This window comes from Antrostomus carolinensis, unplaced genomic scaffold (assembly GCF_000700745.2).
Source record: "Antrostomus carolinensis isolate BGI_N321 unplaced genomic scaffold, ASM70074v2 scaffold9792, whole genome shotgun sequence".
Classification (NCBI taxonomy): Eukaryota; Metazoa; Chordata; class Aves; order Caprimulgiformes; family Caprimulgidae; genus Antrostomus; species Antrostomus carolinensis.
The window spans coordinates 6,362-30,553 of NW_010301571.1; the positions used below are offsets into that span (position 1 = coordinate 6,362).

Below are 24,192 nucleotides of genomic sequence, written 5' to 3' on the forward strand. Positions count from 1 at the left end.
CCAGTGTGGTTAGGCAGGTTGCAGTTGTAAAGATGAATTGTGGGATAACTGGTAGGGCACAAACAGGGTCTTCATGGTCTCTATTACTAGCAACAGACCTTATTGTGGAAGCTGATAGAGAATGGGAGTCCACTGTGCAAGGTGCTGTACAGAGATTATGAAAATGCTTTGAGCTTCTCCAATGGAAGATAGTATAGGAGTGCCAAGTGTTGGTTATTTATATATCAATGAGGTCCCTGCACTGCTTTGACATTTTAATTTAAATTAAAATCTTTTAATTGAAATAAATGTGAATCTTTCATTGGAATTTAAATATTTTCATTTAAATTTGTATGGGTTTGTTACTGTAAACTCCACTGTGGAGCCAAAACTTTGGAACCTAGGCTACCTACATTCTTCCTAACAGAACTTTTGTTGTTGTGACCCAAGATAACTGCAGAGCTTGCTCAACATTTCTGGTTTCATTTGCAGACGGCAGTTATCACGTATGACTACCTCACCTCCCTTCGGAGCGTCCCATATGGATCAGAGGAGTATGATTTCCTCAAATCACAGGTAGGTGAAAGCACTGGACTGTGTTCCTTGGAAACAGCAAGGCATGGGTGTGTTGCCAAAGCCATTGCTGTAAAGCAAAACCATCAAGCTGTCAGCTTAATAGTTCAGTATGCCTTCTACCAAATTGGTAACAGCAGAGGCAACCTGTGCTGCATATTACATAGGATCCTTGCAGGACCTGCATCACCCAGTGGAGAAGATCTCTCATCAAGAGTAACCTCATGCAACCAGTGCTCACTTATGTCCATGAGAGATTCAAGTTCTCAGCGTATGGGATAAGATGCACGTGGGCTCTGTCACCAGTTCTCTGCTGCCTGGACTGGTTGTGCTGGGAGGGGACTGGCAGTGATTTCTTAACCTGCTTATTGGTTGGTGATGGCCATAAAATGAAGGCTGGGGGTTTTAAGTAAAAGGAATGTGTTGGAGGGGAAATAAAAGGAATGAATCAGGCTTGTGGATCTGTGAAGAAATCAGAATTGGGCAAAGAAAGGTACATTGCAAAACATACTGTTCTGCTTTGATGTCACTGATTAACATAAACAGAAAAAGCATTTCTAGTGAGAAGATAAGCACCCCTGTTGCTCCTCTCAGTCCCGTGCTGCACCTTTCATTCCAGCCTGCAGCCCTACAATACTTTGAGCTGTGAGTGACACTGAGTTTTAGATGAGTGCATGTGGTGTACGTAGCCAGGGTCTCTCGGCTATTCCAGCTCAGGGCCTCTTTTGAGTGGGAAATACAGCTTGTGATGAATTAGGCCAGTCTGCACAGTATGTTTGAAGTAAGTTCTTTAACCTCATTTTTCTTCTTAGTGCATGTAGGATTTAGGCCACTGGTGTGGTTGTAATGCATGGGGTGGTGCTCTCCAGGGACTCTCAGACTGGAGGGACACCGAATCTGGAAACAGCAGCGGGCCAGGTAGAAATCAGTGGCACTGTGCTCCAGCATGCTTTAGTATTCCTTTGGCAGAAAATCCACAGCACCATCAGTGTGGGCTTAGAATTTTGGGGATAGTTTACAGAGAGGGTTCTTGGGGCTTGTTCTCATTCTGTCCTGTTTAAAGATGCTAAGCTGTTGTGCCTCATCCCAGGTGAGCAGCACTGATGCTCTGCCATAAACTGAAGATCGATGTGTTGGAGTCTGGAGCTTCGCTTTCCATCTGCCCATGTCTCTGCCAAATGCCTTTGAAACCTGGTTTGCAGAAGGGCTGCTTGTAGCTTTCTTGAGTGACACCCAAGTTGTGGAGCTATCAGTGCTGTGGACAGCTTGTCATTTGGCAGCAGTTTGCAGCAGCCCTTGCAAATTCCCGACCTTTTGCCATGTCTCTCCATGGCTTCATTAACCTCTCTCCTGCAGGTTTTGATGGTTTGTCAGTTCATGCCCCAGGCAGCCAGAAAGGGCCCTGTTTGCTGGCACTGCACAGGGCTGTGCTCTCCCTACTTGGCGGCCAAGACTAACGGAGTCAGCCGCTGCGTGTGGCAGAGCCAGTGGCGAGCACAGCACGTCAGCATGGCACGAGAGGACTCTGTGGCATGGCTGGCACTAGCCTTTGGCTGCATGAAGAGGAACAAGGTAGGCGACAGAGAGGAGGAAGTAGGTGCAGGCATAGCATGAGTTAGCAAAACTGGTTGGCTTGTGGAGGCCTATCCTGATGTTGGCAGGTGTTATGGAGAGCCACCACTGAGCCTGACAGTGACAGCCCTTGTGGGTTCCTCAGCAACATCCCTGTAGTGCTTCTGCTAGCAAAGCATCAGCTTGGCAGGGGAGAATTTTTTGGGCCTGGGCAATTGCACACCAAACCCTTTATCTCAGTGCAGCTCTAAGTGGATGGCAACCAAGTCTTTACCATCTTGCAGGTCTTTTAACACTGTGACTTTGTTGATCTCAGACTAGCTCAGAATGACTTCTAAGAAATTCCCCCATTGGAGTTGGTACTAAATGTTAATCACTGGATGGGGCCAAGAGGATATAAATGCCCCTCCCAAGTAAGTGTTGTGTGTGAAGGATATGTACTCAGATGTTGCTTCTATTTGCCTCTGTCCTGGGTACATCTCTGGTACTCTCAGCCATTCATTGTCCTCTCTTGGCTTTCTGTCCTTCGAGTGAAGCCAGCTTAACCTCCTCTTCATATGCCAGGAGTTTGGATTTTCTTTTAAGCATGCATATTGAATTGGTTACCGATTTCCAGCTTCACTTTTGGTGCTGTGCTTGGAACAGAGCTTCTATGAGGCAGGGATTTGGTGACCCTGGGACTGCGGATAGTGCCAGCAGGTCTGGGTGCAGCTGCTGTGCCTCTGTCTCCGGTGAGGGGGTGCAGCTGCATGTGTGTCTGGGACAGGCTTGCAGCTGGGAGTAGAAAAACACTTTGTGTGTGCATCTCCTCCTGCTACTCAGCATACTGGTGTGTGCTACACCGGTGCAAATGATAATGCTTAACTCATTCTCCACGGATTCCTGGTCAACCATTAAACTGGAGCCCTAAATTACCCAGGGCCGCAGATGAGAGATGGGAAGCCTCAATGGCAGCACCAGTCCCTGAGCCTGTTGGGGCCAAACAGGGATGTATTCATTAGGAAACAATTAAATGCAAAGCAGATTAAGAAGGAAATGGGTTCCCCAGGGGCTTTCAGCCAGGTTCCCACTTAGCTCCAAGGAATTCTCTTCAATCTCACTCTGTTTTTCTGTCCCTCATAGGCCGCTTTTGTTGCTAATGCTCTCAGCCTCTCAGTTCTCAGCACCTTTTTATGGCCAGCAGATTGGGGGTGTATTTACGTGCCTCTATGAGGCAGGAAGCAGTAGCTGGAAATTCACTGTGTGTCCCTGGTGTTGGTTTGCCTCTTTCTGGTTCTCCTGTCAGCCAGGAGAGACAAGAATCCACCTTCCTGATGGCACCCACAGGCCTTTCTCAGCAACAGTCGAGAGAAAAAATGTCTTATCTTTTCCATTCCTGCCCTTGCTTGTAGCAGGGATGAACCTGCTTAAGTGGTTAGGCTTTATGTCCATCCCAGTGGTTGCTTCATCTCACCACTGGTGGCTGGACCACATAGGTAACTTGGTCTTTTTCCTGAGTTAAGAATCCTTTTCCGACATGTCTGCCCTTTTCCTGCATATGATGTTAATGCCAGTGTACTGATGATGGCCAGTGGTAGCCATGGTTAACCCCAAGACATTGGATGTCTGTAGGTCTAGTATCAGGAGCATTAGGGAGATAAGGACTTTTTCCACTTCATGTCTGTTTCATTAAATGATTCTGGCCAACTTTGCACATGTGAGCTTGGGCATTTCTTTCCGTTTCTGCCCCTGCTTGTGCTGGGTCAGAGGAGGAAGGAGGGCAGCCTGCTCAGTGCCATTTCCCTACCTATTGCTTTCTCAACAAACTATTTTGTTCTGTAGAGTGCTGTATTTCTCTGACATTCTTCTGCCTCCTTGAGTTTTTGTCTCCTTGAGTGCTTGCCTCCTCAGTCTCAGGTCAGCCTAACCTGTGACATTTCCAGTGTGTCTCTCATTGTAGCACCTGGATGTCTTGGTTGACACTTCCTGTACTGCTGGCATCAATTTCTGTTGATCCTGCTGTCAGTCAGGAGGTATCTTACAACATGCAGTTTGCTTAAGATCTGGCATCAGTGGGCTTCTGAGTTGTTGTCAGTGTAGTAAGAGGATTGGAATAGGTTGGTCATCTTCCAGATTTTGACACTAGTGGCCACAGTTGAAAATCTTGAGCAGAGCATTTTTTTGTTGTTTTCCTATGTAAGACAAAATATTACTGCTGTGGATGTGGATACAGGTATTTTTTTAATGGAGAGGAGATAGCAAGGAGAGAAAGGATCTATGGTCAAGGTGTCTTGGGAGGCAGTGGGAATCCATTCTTGAATTAACTTTGTTGGCTACAGAATTGCTTTGTCAGGGAAAATTCATTTGTGGAGGTTAATGAACTTTTGTCCTTTTGAGAGCAGAATGAGGGTGTTTTCATTCACGCTCCTGGTTATTGGGCTGTTAGTATCTGAGCAGATATTTGGAAAGCGTACCCTTGTGCCATCATTACACAGAATATGATTTCTTGCTCCTTGGAGGCTATTCCTGTTGTTTGTTGTGTTTGTTTCTCACAGTGGGATGAGTGTTTCCAAAACGAGCTGTGTCTCATAGTGAAGTTGCTCAACTGAAGGATTCTGGGAAGAAAATGAGTGGGTGTACATCTGTGTGTGTGTTTTTAAAAAATAACCTACAGTTTTTGGACAGTTCAACGAAGTAGCCCGTGTCTTTGGACTTCCCTTGTGATTCTGTGTGCCTTAAATAATACGAAGTCATGCCCTAAAATAGTTTCTTCATGACGGAGGTAGACTGCATCCGCAGGGAGAAATCCCTAGGAGCTCTCCATGGCATTCCTTCAAAAAGGCAACTGTGAATGGGGATTGGGGGCTGCTCTACACCACAGCCAGCATGTGTGGTGGTGGTTGTCTTTGCCTGTGCTTCAGCCTGTGGTGAACTGGGATGAGAAGCAAATGAGCTTCCCTGTGAGACATGGAATAACCATTAGGTGACAGGGATTTTCTGCCACCAAGCTAAATGGGAACCACTAGCAGAGATGAAGAGCTTCACAGCCTGTCCACAGTCCCAGAGCTGATCGTGTTAGGTTGCCCTATTATGTGCTCCCTAGGATATCTCTTTGTGTAAAAGGCATGGTCAATGCTAATGTAGTCTAAAAAAGCTACTAGCAGGGCCAGCTGGTGGCTTGATGACTCTACATTTGGGCACTGCTGTCTAGCAAACTTCCTGCCAACACATAAAGCATGAAAGCTTGGTGCTGAAAACACATAACAAGCTGTAAAATAAATCTTACAAGAAACTTCCTTTTCCTCCTCCTGCTGTCTAGAGTGGTGTCAGCTGAACATCGTGGCCACAGCATCTCTAGCTTTTAATTTTGTAGCATTAGGAAGGTCCATTTTTTTGGGGATGTGTGCCTATTAAACAGGATGTTCTTCAGTCCTCTACAGTGATGTATTGAGAGAGATGAGCCATCTCACTGTGACATTTTTGGAGGAGGCAGGAGGAGAGAAGGGAGGGGCAAGAGGCAGTGCCTCATTTATTGCACTTTTTTCCTAGCTATACCCCCTTGTCCCTGAAGTGCTTCACTCCAAGAGCATGAGTGTGAGGTGTCAGGCACACCACTTGCCTAAGTGCTCCTTTGTCTTTCTCACTCCTCTCTAGCAGGAGTGAACTGTGTGCCTTGGGAGCTTTTAGCCTTCTCTCCTCCAGGTGGGGCTATCCCTTTTCATTTGAATCCCTGAAGACTTCATGACTTTTGCTCCCTTAGAGCTGCTAAGAGGCACATAATAGCCAGAGGAATATCTGAAGAGCATCTCGGTGGTGCAGTGAGGAAACCATTAGGAAGCCCTTGAAGGGTGTGGGCTGCGAGGAGCCTGCGCCATGAGCAGCACTATAAAAAGAGCAAATGGAAAGTGAAGAAATAATGTTATTTAGTGTTTGGTCTATGCCTTGAGTTCCACTGTGAAATGAACACTCTGCAGTGCAAAGTCAAGAGATATGGCAAGAGATGGTATCTTCTTTGAAGAGCTCATGGTTGAGATATATTTATTTGCCTAGATTTTCACCCTAGATGTGGGTGGTGCAAATATATATGCACATAGGATTTCTCAAAGGGTTGAAGGCCTGTGTAAAGACAGAAAGAAAGAAGAAAATGGGAATTACATAGGATGCTGCTGGAAGTAACTTAAGGCTGGTCCCATTGACTTTGGATCAGGCCCTAAGTAGGGATGTTTTCTCAATGAAGGATTGTGTAGCCTTGAACTACTGGCCAGTTTATATGACTTGGTTGTCAGAAGCCACCTGTAAAATCAGTAAAGCTGACAGGTAGCCAGTGCTTTACCTGTTTTAAAAACAGGAAGACAGCTGGCTTGAGAATTTAAATAATCTTCTCTGAGACTTGGAAAGGTAGATACCTAAAAGATTCATTTGGGGATAGAGACACATCAGTACTTGCAATGGGAAACTGGGCTTCTCGAAGTTGTTCTGCTTGTCCTTTGAGTCCTTGAGTCCACCCATATTGTGGATTCTGTTTCACTTTCAAAGGTTACTGTATTCAGCTTGCGATGAAACACCAGCTTGAAGGACTCCAAATTAGGAGTACAGAGATGTAGAAACAGGAGTGACTGTTGTGGTGTGGAACTGGTGTGGTGTGCAGAGGATATTTCACCAGGCCAGGCTGTAATTTCAGAGCAGGACTGAATACTGTAGATTTGCTCTGCTAAACCAGTGACCTTATCCCATTTTTCCCAAAGTGAATCTGATAACAGGATATGCTGGAGGGTAGCACATGATTATCTTGCCTTACTGTCAAGCCAGTGTCTTCATTTAGGCTGTTAAGTCAGTGCTGAGGGAATTGCTGTGGTGGGTGATGTCTTGGAAACACTTCTCTGGACTTCTTGGCAACATTGAAGGTGTCTCAGTGGGTTCCAGGCAAACCCTTTTATCTATCTGGGGACCATCCTGTTTGCATACTTGAAGGGAAGCTGTCTCTGAAGGGAACTCTGCTGTCTTCCTTCATCTGGTGCCCCAGATTCCTTTATTCCTGGGGACTAGGAATAAATGAAGCTATGTTTCTCTTGAGTTGGAGTCTAGGAACAAAACAAAATGTAAAGTTCAGTGCCAGGTTTGGAAGCTGCTCTTTATTGACTAGGGTGTTCAAGTGCCCTGCCTAGAAATCTGGTGATGAGGGCACGTGTCTGCATTTTTGTACATCTGGACGGGCACTTCTGTCTTCCTGTAGACTTGTGCCTGTGTGTTCAGGATGTGAGTGCTTCTGTTGAAATAGCCACTTTCAAGACAGATTCAAAGGTTAAAAGATGGCTTTGGAGGAGGAAATCCAAGATGGTAATTGCATTCACTGCTAGTTTAGTTAAGCCTACTTTTGGTCCCATAGAATTGGTTTGGGGTTTCTTTTTTGTTTTGTTTTTCTTTTTTTTTTTTTTTTTTAATTTGAGAGTTCTGTCTCAAAGTGGTTGTGAATTCTGCTGATGGTGCACCATTCACAGCAGCTTGCTGTTCCTTCCTCTGCAGCAGCATCATCTTGGCAGGTCTGACACCAGTAACAACTTGTTTTTGTCAGTGTACTGAGCTGAAGTGACTTGGAAGGGGCCCACAGGGAGCAGACAAACATAGTGACAAGGGTCATCTTTATACAGCCTCCACTCTGTTCGTAGCCCCACTTTAACAATGAATCTGTATGTGAACCTGCACATATGCACACATGCACATATACACACGTGCACAGATACACACATGCACAGTGCTTTATGAAATGCCTCCTGCCAAGCCTGGATCCGTTTACTGTCTTGCCTGCTTTGCTGAATTTAGAGGTAAATTCACTGAAAAGATCACTGACAGAACTGGTTTTCAAAACAAACAGCTCCTAAAATGTCTTTACTGCCCCTGCAGTCTATGTTTGAAAATGTCCTTGTTTTTGAGTTGCCTGTGAACTCTGTAACTGCACGGCCTGTTTGTTATTGTAGGGTTGCTCTGAATGCAAGTTGTTTTTTGCAGGATTGCTGAAGGGCAGCACGCTTTGCACTCCTGTTTGTTTATCCTAGGACTGTTGTGTGAAGAGAAGTAGGGAAGATTCACTTTCTTCCCTTGGGACCTTTCCTCTGTGTTCAGAGTCAGGCAGCACAGCTGGGCATTTCCAGAGCCCAGTAGTAGCATCTCTGGAGTGCTCTGGTATTGCCTGTTCTGTCTCTCCTCTTCCTCTCCAGGACAGATTCACCGCTTCTGTTACTTGCAGTAAGCTGAGGTTTTGCTGTGGCAGTCTGAACTGGGAGTTATTCACTGCCAATACACAGAGTGGTGATCCTTCACTGGGGAACATTGTTGTAACGAAATGATGGCTCCTGAGCGATGGGGAGTGAGACACAGCAAGGCTGTTAGCTGGAACCATGCTTTCCTTGCTCTGAGCTGATGCTTGTACTGGGCCGTGTGCTTGAAGACAAGAGCCATCTGCAGCCTGAGGCTTCTGAAGGGCTCCCAAGAGCTACACCAGCTCCTGCCTCCCTGACCGGCAGGGTTAGATCAACTGCAACTTTCCCTGACCTCCACTGGCCACAGAAGCCACAGGCCAGGGACTGAGTCTGTACCAGGAGTGAGGGTGATGTCTGATTCTTTTAAACCTACATTTATATTTTAGGGTAGCAGAGCAGGTGTTTGGTAACGTGGCTCAGGACCGAGCAGGATGCAGGTAGAAGCAGCTTTGTGCATGCACCTCTCCTGGTATATCCCTGTCTGAATGTGTGCAGCTTCCCTCGCTAGCCCTGCATGGCTGTCCTCTCTGTTCACTTGTGCTGCCATCCTGTACAGGCCTGAACCAGCTCCCTGCTCTCCTGATTCTCCTGCAGCCTGCCCCAGCTCTGCCCTTAATTCTCCCGATGCTTCAACCCTGTCTGCTGCCTGTCTGGCCCCCACCGTGCCGCTGACAGGTTGGGTACAGACTTGCCCTACCAGGTCTTACATTCATTAGCAACTCATGTGGCAAAGATACGCCACAGGCCTAGTTTTCTGAGAAAGTTGAGACCCAGGCACTGGGTGGCTCCGTTGCTGGCCCCAGGCAGGACAGCTCCCCCAAGCTGTGGCTTGGCACACCTGTGTCAATGGCAGCTGAGCCAGCAGGTTTCCCCTTCCTGGTCTCTTTCTGGAGTGGGATTCCTAGCACTGGCAGAGCTTGGTCCTCACCTGGAGAGATGAGCTGCACATTGTGCATGCCTTAGCTTCGTTCCTGCAAATCTCACTCCAGAAACAGTCAAATGTCAGGTTCTGTAGCGTGCTGAAATCTGATGAGCTCACAGCCCAAGGAATTAATTCTTCCATTTACAAACAGCCTAGAAACCTATTGTATTTCATATTAGCATTGATAGACTAATGCGGACATGTGGTTTTTATTTGAAGGATACTATATTTAAAGCAACAGGAAAGAAATCAAGCTTTGTCTTTTTGCAAAATCTTTGAAATGGTGGGATGGATGTGTAGCTAATGAAGGACCTTTACCTATTTTACAGAAGCGTTCACTGCTTGTAATTGTTGGACCTATGTGTAGTCAATTGAAGAAGAAGCAATGTACAGATAAGATGACTTCCCCACAGAGCCCCCATCCCAGTGGCAGATGCCCCTGCTTCTACCTGCATTACTCAACAAATTTCATCTCAAGAAGGGAAATGAATTCTCAATTGCAACATGCCTAGTAATTAACCGCACTGTAATTCTCATGTGCAGTCCTGTCACCCACCATCGAGTGGGAGTGGAAGAGGCACTGCATTTTGTTGATGGTTGAACATTTGTTTTCCTCATCATTTTGACACCAGAGGTAATTGCCATTCCTGAAATATTTTCTTGCTACAATTACAAAGCAACTGTTAGGGACAAATTAATTATGAAGAATCTCGTTATGACAGATTAATAGGCCAACAGAAGAGATTTCTTTTTCTTCTTTCAGGCAACTGAATAGTAAAATCTAACAGCTCCCATATAACTGCTAGAAACACGTGCTTCTCTGTGAGCCAACACATATTTGGTTGAAGATGGGGAATTTGCAAAACTAGGACTAGAGTATAGAGTGGGTTTCCAAAAGCTTTTACTGAGCTTTTGTTTTCTCATTATCATCTGCCAAAATCAGCTTGAGTCTGGGCATTGCCATATGGAGGGGAGGTCTTCATGGTGGATATTGGACCAATGTCTTCTGTCTGGGTCATGGCTGAGCAGCATCATGAAGGCTTGGAAGTGAGGAATGCTGGACTTAGGATTTGATGCATTTTAGAACAAGACATAAAGTCATTATCTGTACTGCTTTATGGTCACTAAGGGTTCCCTGTGTCAGGGAGGTCAGACCTGATGTGCTGGTTGAGTTCCAAGTGACCAGTGATGTTCTGCCTAACTGAGTCCCCCTGGAAGTTGCAGACTACTTGCCTCAAATTATTCCTGTGGAGTGCTCTCTGGGGACTGTTGTGATATGGCCCATAGATGGCTGCCTTCCTGTAGTGGAGGTGATTGAGGCACCCTTTCTCCCTGTGACTGAAGCTTCTGTCAAAGCCCAGGGGAGGGGGAGTTTAAAATATCTGGATTGCTCATGGCTGTGTTTAGAAGCTCACCCAACCTATGTGTAGTCAGGACAGCAATTTATGTAGACTTGGTAACTGTACTTTCAAAGAGGCAATTAGATATGTGTCTTATAGTTGACTGGCTACTATGGGATGCTAGTGAATCCCAGGTGCTGATGAGGACACAATTAAAGAGGAGTCTATTTTAGGCTCCAGAATAGGCATAATCTAGATTTAAATAAGCCTCCTGGAGGAGACCTGTTCACATTTTCAGCTTTACCTTCTTTGAAATCTCACTCAAGTTGTCAGGCAAATGTTTAAACAGAGTTCGTCACCTCCAGCCAAGTGCTTGTACATACAGCACTCTGTTCCTGCCCAGGAAGGGAACACATTCTCTGTGGTAATAAATGTACAGCGCTCTTTCGCGCCACGATCTTCTTAAATAAGAGAACAGTGAAGCTCCACTCTTTTCCAGAGACCAAACCAAGTCCACGTTTATCCCATTTTCCATCTTCCTCTGCCTGCAGACATCAACTCCCTGTTTCGTTGTGACTTCATCCTTCTTCATGAGATTTCTGTATCTCTGTGTGGAGTATGTAAATAGTTTAATAAAATAATTATATGAGGATAGAAGTCATAGATAGCTTTACTTTTGGATTACTAGCATCTGATTTCTTTTCATTCTTTACACTCCTCTTGTGCACTGCTAATTTCTTTTTGGTGTACAAATTTTGTCTTTGGGACTATCCACGGTGATTGTATGTTGTCATTAAGGGCTGATTCTTTGTAGGTTCTTTAACAATATTACTTTACTGTCAGGTTTTGTTCTGATTGCCTTTGTGATAGGCCTTTTGTCTTAAGTTTACAATTTACCTTCTAGTCAACATTAGAAATTGTCTGTCTTTGACTAGTGTGTTGATGGAGATTGTCTCTTGCCTATCTCCACTGCGGTGTCATCTTCGTTTTCTTTTGTTCAGTGTTAGCCTGTTATACCAGATTCTCCCCCTTTTGACAAAGGAACCTTCACTTTTGCTAACATGAGACTCAAACTGAAACCTCTGGATTCCTAGATGGTGCTTTCTTTTTTTAAATTGTGGCAAGCATTGCCTGATTTGCAGTTTTTTCCACAGGGAAGTTGTAACTGGGTAGTGATGGACCACACTTTCCTTACTCTGCCCCTTGGGGTACTTGCACAGGTGATCTGTGGTAGTCAGAATCTCATATATCAAGAAAAAATCCACCCTGGATTTCCACCTGATAAAGCCCATTTCCTGCTGTATGTAGTTGCTTCTCTGGAAGGGTGGAGGATAAGGGTAGGGATATTCCTCCACAGGCAATTGAGCAGGAATCTATTTTATAATTTCCTCGGCTGAGCCATTCCTAAAGACCACTGACTGGTCACTTTGATCCTGGGTGGGATAGGTAATGTGGAGGTGGAAGCTTTCTGCTCCTTTTCTTTTGGCTGTGTACCCAACTTCCCCTCCACTGATAATGTTTCCTGTTGCACCCAATTCATTGTAAATAAAATATTGGCTGACGGTGAGTCTGCAGGTGGAGGGTCTCTCTGTTTTCTTAAAATTAGAATGATACAAGACATCCAACAGCTTTACTGACTATTTTACTCTAGGTTCTTATAATATGTTTGACATTTACAAATGCAGCATCTCTGCCTTGTGGATGCTCATTCATCTCTTAGATGAGAGGCAAGACTCAACAGCTGGCAATGGAAAGGACAAAACGTTGAATATGTGATTATATATAAGGATTATTTCAATTTTATTCCCTTCACAACCTTGGTGAGCCACAGCCAAGTGCACAGAAGACACGTACAATATTGTTGATTGTGATACTGGCTGCAATAAAGGCAATCGCCTCTGGTACTGCTGGGGGTAATTCCTTCTGCTTATTGTGGGAGCAAAAGTAATCTACTTTGGATAATGAATAACCAACATGCGGCCTCACCTGGGCTCTCCTTTTGTTCATCTCACTGTGGTGCCATGTCAAATATTCATATGTTTTGCTTTATTAAACTGCTATCTCATGCTATTTTTAAGTGGCACCCTCAAAGCCAATATAGGTTCTCTCTGTTGTTTGTGTTCTTAGCAGCCATGATTCAGCAGACCAAATGCTACCTTCACTGGCACCCACATAAGCCTATTATTTCCAAATTCTGCATCCATTGTCACCTGCACAAACTGATTGTTTTCAGTGAGAAAGCAAAGGAGTGTCTCCAAGGAAGGATCTGACCTTCTAATTGCAGTTTAACAAGTCTATTGATTGTTCCTGAATCAGAAGAGACACCAGCTCAGTCTCCCATAGTGGTGACATTGCTGGGATGCTAATAGACACCAGCTGCGTTCCTTGGTGTGGAGCTCTGTGGTGTTAGCTGGATGAGAAAGCTCCAGTAATTGATACATATGTTTTTCACTGAAGTCAGCAGCTCTGACTGATACCCAGAAGGGAACAGACCCGCTGAGTAACAAAGGCACATTTCTTGGTTTGTTTTGGGTTTAGTTTTTCTTTTTTTTTTTTTCAACATAGACACTTTTTCAAATAGAACTGCGCTTTGCCATTGATGATGACTTACTGGCACTGCAGCCACTCTCTATCTGTTGGATGTAGTGCTGTGACAGTCACTGCAGCTTTTTGGAATTGACAGGGTAATCCCATAGTTATTATCTTTCCCAGCTTCCTCATCATTACAATTTAATCAGTTCTAGGTATTTCAAGTGGTACTGTATCCTCTTCAGGCATCTGTTTGTATGGGAAGAGGTATGTACTTTAAAGGTTAGAGCTTCTCAGATTAAAGAAGGGGAGAGGAATCTGCCTCTGTCAGTTTGGTAAGGGGATGTGTTGAGATCTCTAGACAGGCTGCAGTGGAAACCCTTCTTCCTGGGTTCTGTGACCCAGCTAAATGCTGATGCCCATCTGTGAGGCAGTTGGAGAGGGAACCCACTTGCTCTGCTCCCCTGGCCGTTGGACTGACTTGCCAGAGAGAAGTTGCATATGTACAAGGGGGAGAAGCTGCTGTTGCACTGTTTAATGGCCTGACGTTGACTCAGATAGGTCCTGACTGGAGGTCAGCTGTGACGTGCAGCTGGTAGGGTGGGATTCGACTGTTGGGAAGAGAAAAACGTCAGCCCAGATTCTTCCACACTGACAAAGTCGATGTGACGATTTCTCCCCTCCAGCTGCAACAACTGTCTCTGTGCTTCCTTTTTCCTTGCACACCCACACTAGGAGAGCAGACTGTGTGAAACTACCCTGTCTTGACCCTCAGCTGCTGAACTTGGTAAGACTTAGCTGAACTTTCACCATCTTTCCTTCTGTGCTTGGGCCATCTATCCTGTTAAACCTGACCTTTCAGCGTGTCTTTCAGTGTCTCATCTGTCTGCTAGTGCTTCATGTGGATTCCAGCTCCATTTTATTGCAGGATGGGGTGTGGGGATTAAGGGAAGAGATTGTCAGGTGTCCATCCTTATCTCTCCTGCTAGGATCCTTCATTTTTTGAAGGCCAGGAATATTCAACATTGAACAGATTCCCTTCATACTCATTTCATCTCATCTTCCACCTCTTCACTAATCCTAGTAACGCCCTGTATGTTTCCCTTCCTGTAGATGGAAAATGTACCAAGTCAGCCTTCTTGGCACCATCTGGTTTTATTATTGAGGACAAATCATGAAACTCTTTCTCATTTATACCATACTAGTTCATCTGTCTTACAGTAGCTCCTGATGTAGTCGTCCTTGTTTGTTTTGCTCTTTCTGTCTGGGACTTCAGGCCTTTTTTTAAGTGAAGAGACCATCTCTACATTCCTCTCCCTGATGCAAAGCCTCCCTTATGCATAGCTATAACTATATGAGCTTCAGTGAAAGCTAATTCCTACTGTGGCCTTGTTTAAGCTCTTCCCCAAACCCTCCCCATGGCCCAGGACCAGCCCTCACTTCCCACATTACTGCCTTCCCGGGGTCTCCTTAGATGGACATAGCTGCCTGGGGAGTGTTCTCACTTCAGGTCATTTTTGTTGCACAGCATCTTCTCTTGCTGTTCAGTCAATAGTCTATGGTTTCTGTAGGATGTGTCAGCAGCTCCTGTTTAGGGAACACTCCTGAATGTAACACACATCTCAGTTGATCTTCTTCCTTATAGCAACTGAAAACAGCAAACAGAACGGGGCTTAATAGGACTGATGGCTGGCAGCTCCTCACCACAGCTGAACACAAGGCTGTATAAGATGGTTTCTTTACAGCCCTCAGCTTGTTTTCACTGCCATCCCACATGGTCTGATCCAAGCTGAGCTGAATTAATTTTGTTAGCAAGATTTTTGAGAGATGCTATGTCAAATTTATTATCATTTCACCTGCCTTCGCAACAGGAGCTGGAGGCACTGTGATCAATGGATCGAGACACATGCCTAATTTCACTGCGGCTTCTGCAAATGTCTCTGTGCCTTCTGCAGCTGTGCTGTTGAATGGCTTCCTATCCTCCATGGGTGCTCTGCAACAAAGCACAGGACACATCTCTTTGTACACCAACCCTATCAGGACAACAAGGCACTTTTGGGAACCTGCTGACTTTGCAAGTGTTATAGGTCTGTGTATATATAGGTCTGGTCCTTCCTTCTCATGCAAATCTGATCTTATCCTCATGTGTAAGTACAGCTCACATAAGTGTACATGTCCCAAAAGAGAGCCTGTGTGAAGGACTGAAGGACATGTTGTGCAGTCAAGGGTATTGTTTTCTGGAGAGGATTCCCCTCAGGGTAAAACAGCTTCAAGAGCAGAACCTTGTTCACTAGAGGTGATGTCTGTAGGTGTACAGGACTCAGCTTGACTTTCATTTTCCTATATTCAACAGTTTGATCTGAAACTGTTGGTGGAGAGAATAGACAGGTAATGCTGTGGCCATGGAAGTGCTACATCCCAGTTATTTTAGCATGCTATTTTCCCCTTGTCTCTGACCATCCCTTCCCTGTGCTCCTTGTTCTCCCTGCTCAGAAGACATAGACAGAATAGTGCATTGTATCACAGAGGTGTCTAGAGGGGAAACAGCTGCTCCCTTCTGATTTTTCCCCTGAACTGCCCCACAGATAACTAATTGCCGCTCAGTTACTTCTATTAGCTATTTACTTAAAATTGAGCTGGCTAATGAAAATGTTTCTAATTAATACGAGGCAGATTAAAACTCATTACAGCAAGGTCGTCAGTAATGAGAGATAATCAGAGCACAAATGACCGAGCTTGGAGCAGAATGAAGATGGAACACGAGCAGGCTAGCAGCACTGGTTGTGCAGGCACCAGCCAGCAAGGGCAGGGTTCAGCAAGGTGACTGCTGGTGCTCCACGCTGCGGTTGAACAACACTGCTTCCTCCTCTCAGAGCTGCTTGGGAAGTCACTGGCTGAAGAGATGGACCTCAGCCCAGCAAAAATGTTTCCTGAATCAAGTGGCATCTCAAACTAAGGGTTTGTTGCTAGGCCACCCCTTAGTCACCTGTACGGATTGTTAGGAACCATGTTGTGAATCAGGGCATTAGTGGGAAGAGCATGGGAGTATGTGTAGTGTAGGTGGGAGGTCAGTGTCTGTGTGTGCTCGTACATGGAAATTCAGAGTCCTGATGGCTCAGAGGCTGGGAGCTTACATGTCTGTTCTATGTGAAATGGGCTGGCCTGGGTTTGGAAAAGTCCCTCCTGATCTCCAGGGAAGATCTGCAAAAGTCATGAAACGTGTTTGCTTTGATTTCAGGTGCCTTTAGCACTGGTGGTACAGGACCCCAGCACCAACTCTGAATTTCAGCTGACGCAGGCTCACTGTGCATATCATTCCATTTGTACAGAGTTCACCGGCCATCCTGTAGTTGTGTGACTCCTTGTTCCCATGTTTGTGAAGCTGAGAAGCTAAGAAATTGTTGCTTTATGCTAGGGGATCATCTCTGTCCTTTATGCTTTGCAAGCTGTAAAGCTCTTTTTCTCACTTGGGCCTGACTGTCCCACTGGCAACCTACTGTTGTGCCAGAATTTGTGAAGGATTTTGATATCTGCTAGGACTATTTTGAACTATAGAAGTAAAACCTTAGAATTGGGGGGGATGTCTTTTTAACCAGGGTTTGCACCAAGGGGAACTAACTAAAAAGTATTGGTCTGTTGCAGTTGTTATCCCGCAACGTCCCGTCCGGTCGAGGAGGCACAGAGACAAACCCTCACCCCGTCTCTGGGCCAATGAGCACTGACACCAATATGAGGATGCTGCAAATGGCGTTTAATGATGTGCGACACAGTACTATATGGTGTGGGTTCACTACGTCACTTCCGCCTGCTTACATCACAGGCTAAATGCTATTGGCTACTAGGAGAGAGAGAGGGGGGTGTCTTACCTTTCCGTACAGCGCGATATCTTCCGGTCGCCAGACCCTATCTTACTACATTGGTCTGAAAAAGTAACAATGTACCTGCCTGAGTGGGAACATAGGGAATGCCCTACTCTCATGTGGGCAGGCAGAGACCCATAGGTAAATCCTAAGGAACGTTATACATAACTTACACAAATAATGAATTGTTAGATAGAAACACAAGAAAAACATGGACCAGTTAGAACGAGTCCAGAGGAGGCCACAAGGATGATCCGAGGGCTGGAGCACCTCTCCTATGAGGACAGGCTGAGAGAGTTGGGGCTGTTCAGCCTGGAGAAGAGAAGGCTCCACAGAGACCTTATAGTGGCCTCCCAGTGCCTGAAGAGACCTACAGAAAGGCTGGGGAGGGACTTTTTACAAGGGCAGGGAGTGATAGAACAAGGAGCAATGGCTTTAAGCTGAAAGAGGGCAGGTTTAGATTAGATATTAGGAAGAAATTCTTTCCTGTGAGGGTGGTCAGACACAGGCACAGGTTGCCCAGAGAAGCTGTGGATGCTCCTCCCTGGAAGTGTTTAAGGTCAGGCTGGATGAGGCTTTGAGCGACCTGGTCTAGTGGAAGGTGTCCCTGCTGATGGCAGGGGGGGTGGAACTGGATGATATTTAAGGTCCCTTCCAACCCAAATCGTTCTATGATTCTAAAATGGGATACATTGCACCAGGAGTTATTCCAGCTCCAAAGACGTGGATCTGTCTGTGATCAGCAGTATGATCAGTTAGTATTGGTGTAAGGAAGCATTTGTAATGAGAAATATCTGGTGTGCATAAGAACAAGATTTTGTAAAAGGTAGGCAGGAAAAATAGTACAAAAAGGAGGCAAAACAATTCAATTTAGAGTTGTGTATCTCCTTACAGCACCCCTGCTGTCAGTTGGTTTGATTACCAGGCTGACAGTGTTAGTGAAGGTTGTAGTAGATTAACTGTATGCTTATTCAGATTTGTTGAACTAGGAGATGACAGTCGTAGCAATGGGTTCTAGGTTTTCTGTTGCTGTTTTTAAAGCTCCTATTCACTTCATCAGTCGCTGTATCCTCCCTAAAGATCTTCAGAGATCTTTTGGCATGGCACTGGATTTCAGTCTCTGATTGTGTTAAACTGAAGTGGCCATCCTTTCATTCCTTTCTGATTTGTGCTGTCCTGGGTCACCTAAAGCTGTTCCATAGTTGTACCAGTCATGTGCCTATGGCCCTGTCATTATCAGGAGTGGAAGAGCAAAAGACTGTGGCCAGATTCCTCTCCTATCTTCTCTGACATGTATTTTCTCCCTCCCTAACTTACTGTGTTTTGGGGATACCCACTACAAAGGTGTGATGATATCCTCTCTTCCCTCTGTATGGAGTCCAAGGGACAGCCTAGAACTTCCAGTCCAGTCTCCTGGTACTGCAGGCATCCCTGGAAGAACTGTCTCATCCAGGATAGCTGACAGCATATATGCCTGGGACACTCCCACACACTGTGCCACAAGATACTTCCTAGCATCCCAAAGGCTTAGTATGAAAGACCATAAGCAGCAATTCTGCTGTGCATGGGAAGAAAGCAAGAGTCCATCACCAATGTCCCAGGTCCTTGCAATGGCAGGTAATTCAGAAGATCCTTGGAAGCACGTTGAACCACAGCAGATGGGGTGACCAGTTTAACTGGAATGTGTGAACTGGATACACCAAATAGGTTCTTTAAAGATTTTAATGACACTGGGAGCATCAGTGCACCCTGCTTGCCTTCTGTCTCTCACTGTGGCTGATCAGTAGGGTAATTTTTGTCTTGATGCCTTGAGCAAGAGTGTTTAAAGCCTTTTAGACATTTTATTACATGCAATGTTCTTATGAGTCTGTAAAATGGGGTATAGCAATCCTGAGTTTTGTAAAGAGCTTTGTAAAAGCACTTTTAGAGATGAAAACTCCACATAAAATCAGGTATGGTTGGTTGTCATAAATGGCTAAAACCTTTCTGAATTCTATTAAACTGTTGGCTGCTCTATCCTTTGACAGTGAATGCCACTGGTTAATGCTATACTGTGCAAAATGGGATGTAAAAAAACTTTAAAAAAGTTGTTGCTTTGTGGAATGCCCTATTATTTGCTGGTTTGTGAGAGCTGGAAATCAGAATGGTTGATTTTCTTTTTATTATTTCATATAACTCTTCTCTCTTATGCATTGACTCTCTCTAGTCTAAACAGTCCCCTAACATTTTAGATCTCTTTTGTAGACTCTTTTCAAGTCCATTATAATTTTTCCTCTGTCCTCTTATTTTTCTTCTGTACTTCTTTTTGTGATGGGATGTCCAGAATCCAAAGTGAGGTATACAATGGCATTTTGATATTTTAAATGTTTTTCTCTTTTCCTTTCTTAACACAGTCAAATAGCTTGTTTGGGTTTTCCTGACTCGCGCTGTGCATTGAGCAGGTGCTTCTCTGAGCCACCCACAGCAATGTGATGCAAGCGTTGGGTGGTTACAGTTAATTCAGGGCCCATCAGTGTGTGCGGGGCAGGATAATTTGCACCTTCCAAGACGTGTAACCTTGCAGCCATCTATGCTGAGGGGGATCTGCCAGTCTATTGATTGTTCACGTGTCTTTGGTAGGAATTTCACAAGACTTATTTTTTCATAGTGATGAATAATTTGTGTTGTATCTCATGGAATTTTTGTCACTGCACTGTTCTCTCCTTTGCTAAATCACTACCAGGGAAGTTAAACCTTGGTGTAAGAATGGGTCTAATGGGACGCTGCTGTTAATTTTTGACAGTGATGTGGGTCAGTCCATTTATAGTAGAGGAACCCTTCTGCCTGGGGGGTGCTACCTGTGCCTGTTTCCCTTTCATCACATTTCTCAGTGCTTCCAGTGCTAGTTCAGCCTCGCTGGAAGTAACAGCATTGCAAGAGCTAATGTAAACAGTGCTTCTGCAGTATCACCTCATCTAAAAGAGCTCAGAGCAGGTTGGAATGAAGCTGTGGTAAAAGCATCACTAAATGTTGCAGCCCTGTCCTGAGTAGAGAGTCCCCCACTGCTGCTGTCTGTAGCGCTGGGCTTGATGTTGCAGAGAGGGAATTTTGAGTTGGGAATGGGATATAATGAGCAAGTGATGTTCTTGCATCTTTTCCAGTAATTATTCAGTTTTCTTTTCACTCTTTGTGGAATTTATTGAAAGCCCCTTGAAAGTCCCAATAAATATCTCCCTTTTCTCTTCTATTGATCATTACATTAACATGCTCAGAGTATTTTAGTGGATTGGTGAAGAATGATTTTTTTCCTCTCAGAATCCCTTTTGGCTTTTTTCAGTCCTATCACATTTAGCTAGATGATTTTTAGTACTTTCTATAATTATCATCTCAATTAATTCAGTTGATATAGAATAAAAGCTTGCAGGACTATAATTTCCCACATTACTCTGGATTTTTCTTAAAAAACAGGGCAACATCTGTTCCCCTTCAGTCTTCTGGAAGCTAATGGTTTAAATGTGTAATCCCCTTTTTATTATGATTATTAGCATCTCAGCTACTTTTTGAATTAATCTGTAATTTTTATATGATTGACATTTTCAAGGTATTTTCTTGAGATGTCTTTCTTGAAGTACTGTCTTGGAGAGTGTATCTCCATTGTGAGCAGTGATGGGCAAGCTTCTCCTCAGCATCCTGCCCCATGTAGGCAATTCCTGCAGCAGCAGAAGGTGCCTCCTTTCCCTTGCTCAGTTTGGCAGTAGGTGGGATGCAAGCAGGCACCATGTGGTGTGGAGCTGTTCGTGCTCACCTGTACAAGAGTGCTCCTGGGTATGGAGGTGAGAGGAGGAGCAGCCCTTCTGGCTCTGTCCTCTGGGCAAAATCCATCCTGACGTCCTTTGCGAGATGCCTGTGTTCGTGGTGTTCCTGGAGGCAGCACTCATCATCAGGAATTTCTGGTGACTTGTTTGTTATGTCTTTGACTAATTGCACTTCAGATTTTCTCTCTGCATTCCTAATCCTCATTTCAGGTTTTGCCAGCTGTGAGTGTGCCCTTCAGGGCTGGAATGACTTTTCTGAAGGATTTTTCATATGAGGAGTGGCTTGTACCACTTCCTGTACTATTTTTAGTGGCCTTTCTGAGCCCTTTTGTCACCAAGTCTGTCACCAGATACCACATACTCAAGTTTTCATCAGTATATTTTAACTTGGGGTTTGTTTTTTTTAAAAATTAATTCTTTTTTTTTTAAGACCAGATTACAATCTGCCAGTTTGTGACACCTTGCCCATCTGATGTTCTGAATAGCAGTTCTTTGCCAAGGTCCCTGTGAGTAAATGCTCCTTCAAAAGCATGAAAATTACTTCAGAAGCCAGGTCTGCTTGGACATCAAGGGTAAATTAAAAAATGTCCCTTTGCAGCTCTGCTTGCTGAGTATGTCCTTCATCCCAGAAGTGCCTCCTCTCCATACCTGACAGTTATTACTTCTATTATGGCCCAGATGGAAGAATTTTAATAATCAGTGTTAATCCAAATCTACCTAGGGTTTAGGTAAACCACATAGGTCTGATAGCCGTGCTGTGGGCCAGTGGAGAATTTGTCCTGATGAAATTCGGGGAAGGAGTTTGAGATGGAAAGAGATGCCCATGTAGACTGAGAAAAGAACCATTTGCACACTCGGACAGCATTTGTGATCTGAAGTGCTTCCTGAGGGAGGTTTATTCTTGGTAATCCCTGGTACATGAAATGCTTCCCTTCTCTGCAGTGTGCTCCTAGGTGTGATGCATACAAGCGGCTCCCTGTCTAACTAGCTGTTGTTGCCAGCTCTTTTCCCCAATAAGAAGAGCCTTGAAGGTATTGCTTGTACAACAAAGAGCAATACCTTGTGAGGTTTCTCGGAGAAAAGCTCTCAGCCATTCTGATGGTTTCCATTTACCCTGCAGTTTCTTCAAGGTAGGACAGAAACATGGGTCAACACTCTTGGCACAGTAGTAGGAATGTGAAACTCTTACTTCACTTATGATTAGGAGAAGGTCATCTATCAGGGAAACAAGTGCTGCATCCAGACCGTGACCTAGCTTTGGGGGGGATTCAGGCAATTAATAGATAGCATTGTGAACGTTTTCTGCTAAAAATCCTGACCTGGTTGATAGATGACCAAGAAAAGAGACCTTGGAAGCCGCATTCACAGTCCTGCTTCATTCTCACTGTACTTCTGCCTCTGATGTGGACTGGAGTTTTGTAGTATGTAGGGCTACAGATAGATTTCCTTCTTCTGAGACAAGTTGCCTGGTTGTCTTCTGTCTCTCTAGCAGGGGCAGGAGCTGGCATTCCCTGGTCCAGCCAGCCAGGGCAGCTGTCTCTTAGGAGTTTCAGCCAAGCCAGTTGTGAGAGCATGGTGGAGGATGCTGTGCGTGGGGCTTTTTGTTCCTGGAGCCCTCTGTAAGGATGCTCTCGTCTCTCTTGGCCAGGGCTGCTATGTCCATGAGGCCAACTGGCTTCTCTACAGGGTGGATAAGTTTGGGAAGGCCAACATTTCCTCTCTCCTTTTGCTAGAGGAGAGAGGGGCTATTTCTGCCTCCTTCTCAGCAGTGACCAACGTGAAGATAACACGCTGCATCCAAATGTGTCTACAACCAGCTGCATTTTCAGCTAGATGAGTTTTCTGTGCCGTTGTTCCCACCTCCCTTGGCAGTGTACGTGGGGTGGGTGTGTATGCTGAGCTGGCTGCCCGGCCTCAGGCCCAGCGCTGCGCTGCAGCCCCCGGGGTGCCCCAGCCTGGGGCTGTTTGATGGGCTCCCACTGTGCCTGTGGGAGGTCGCAGGGCCCTGTGCTGGCCTGTGCTCAGTGCTGGGGTTTGTGGAGCAGGTCTGTAAGGAGCCTTGTCACTGAGTCCTGGCTGTGCCCTGGGCTGTGGCTGGCTGATGCCTTGGGGGGGCAGCCAACCACTGCTCCCCTGTCCCTTTGCTGCTGGCAGGGGTTTCCTCCACGGCTGGAGGTAGCGGGCAGAGGGCGATTATCAGAGCTAGATAAAAGCATAAAAGCTGTTTCCCTGTAATGGGCTGCACTCCTGGTGCTGTGACAACTACCCAGCTGCTCTGGCTCCCTCCCTCCCACTGCCTTTCTCTTTCATCCCATTACTCCCTCACTGCTTTTCATGCTCTCTCGTCCTCTTTCACAGTTTCCTTTCCTTGTCCCCTTTTGGCCTGCTTTTGCCCCTGATGCACACAGGGAAGGAGAATAGGGAAGGAGCCAGGGCAGAGGCTTGCTTTTTACAGCAGGAGCTTTAAAGCTGATGTGTAAAATGCAGCACAATAATGTGGGAGAGTCCAGGCGTGCTCGTGGATATTATTTTCTGCCTGTGTATTTGTGAGTGCTTTTGAGCAGGCTGTATGCTGGGGAAAGCTCCCTCTCCTAGTGCGAGTGATGCTCGCCGCTGTGCGCCCACCTAGGAAAGTGTGTGTGGGTGTGTGTGTGGGTGTGGGGGTGTGTGTGTGGGTGTGTGTATGTGTGTGTGGGTGTGCTTGTGTGCATCAAGCTGTGAAATCTCACATGCTGAGCACGAGACCTGCACATTAGGCTTTCTCCTCACCCTCCCATAGGCCTGCATTTCGTGCATGTGCAGCTCAGTACACAGTCTGTCCCTTGACGTGTTCCCAAATGGAAGACACGTGCCCTGTCCTCTGATGTGACACAGACTTGCTTTGCATGGAGGGCAAAGTTAGCCAATAAATGGAGGGGGTGTGGTGTTCATGCAGGTTTGTTTTCCTTTCTGCCACGTACTTTGACACTTTTGTTGGAGTCCCTCACCACAGGATCTTGGGCAGATGAGGCCTGCAGACGCAGGATTTGACCTTCAATGACTTCTGACACAGAAACCTGAAGAAATTAGGAGTCTCCATGCAGACATGTGTCAGGCATTAACAGGAGACGAGTGCAGTTATTTTTTGTCATTGATTTGCTTAGATTTTATTAATGTATCAGGGTAAACTTATCTGAAGTTTATTGAAGAATATTGAGTATAGCTGTGTCCTTGGCAGGAGGCTTTTCTCGTGAGAGTAATAAAGGCAGAATAAATCATTGTCACTGAAGGATGTGGTGGCTGGTCTGTTATTGAGAGGCAGAATGAACCTCAGGAGTTGAAATCCATACCAGGCAAGTAGTTGATGATGGGTTTTGCCATTTGGTGGCTGCATTTTGGCCAACGTGA

General features: G+C 45.4%; 1 protein-coding gene across 6 annotated transcripts in view; it reads left to right on the plus strand.

Annotated features, from left to right (window-relative positions):
• ADCK1 (aarF domain containing kinase 1) overlaps positions 1 to 24,192 on the plus strand; it is a 77,754-nt gene that overhangs the window by 4,105 nt on the left and 49,457 nt on the right. For all 6 annotated transcript variants that reach the window (XM_010163512.2, XM_029083903.1, XM_029083901.1 and 3 more), the window contains exon 2: positions 472 to 555. In XM_010163512.2, coding sequence (XP_010161814.1) covers positions 472 to 555 — 84 coding nt within the window. The remainder of the gene's footprint in view (positions 1 to 471; positions 556 to 24,192) is intronic.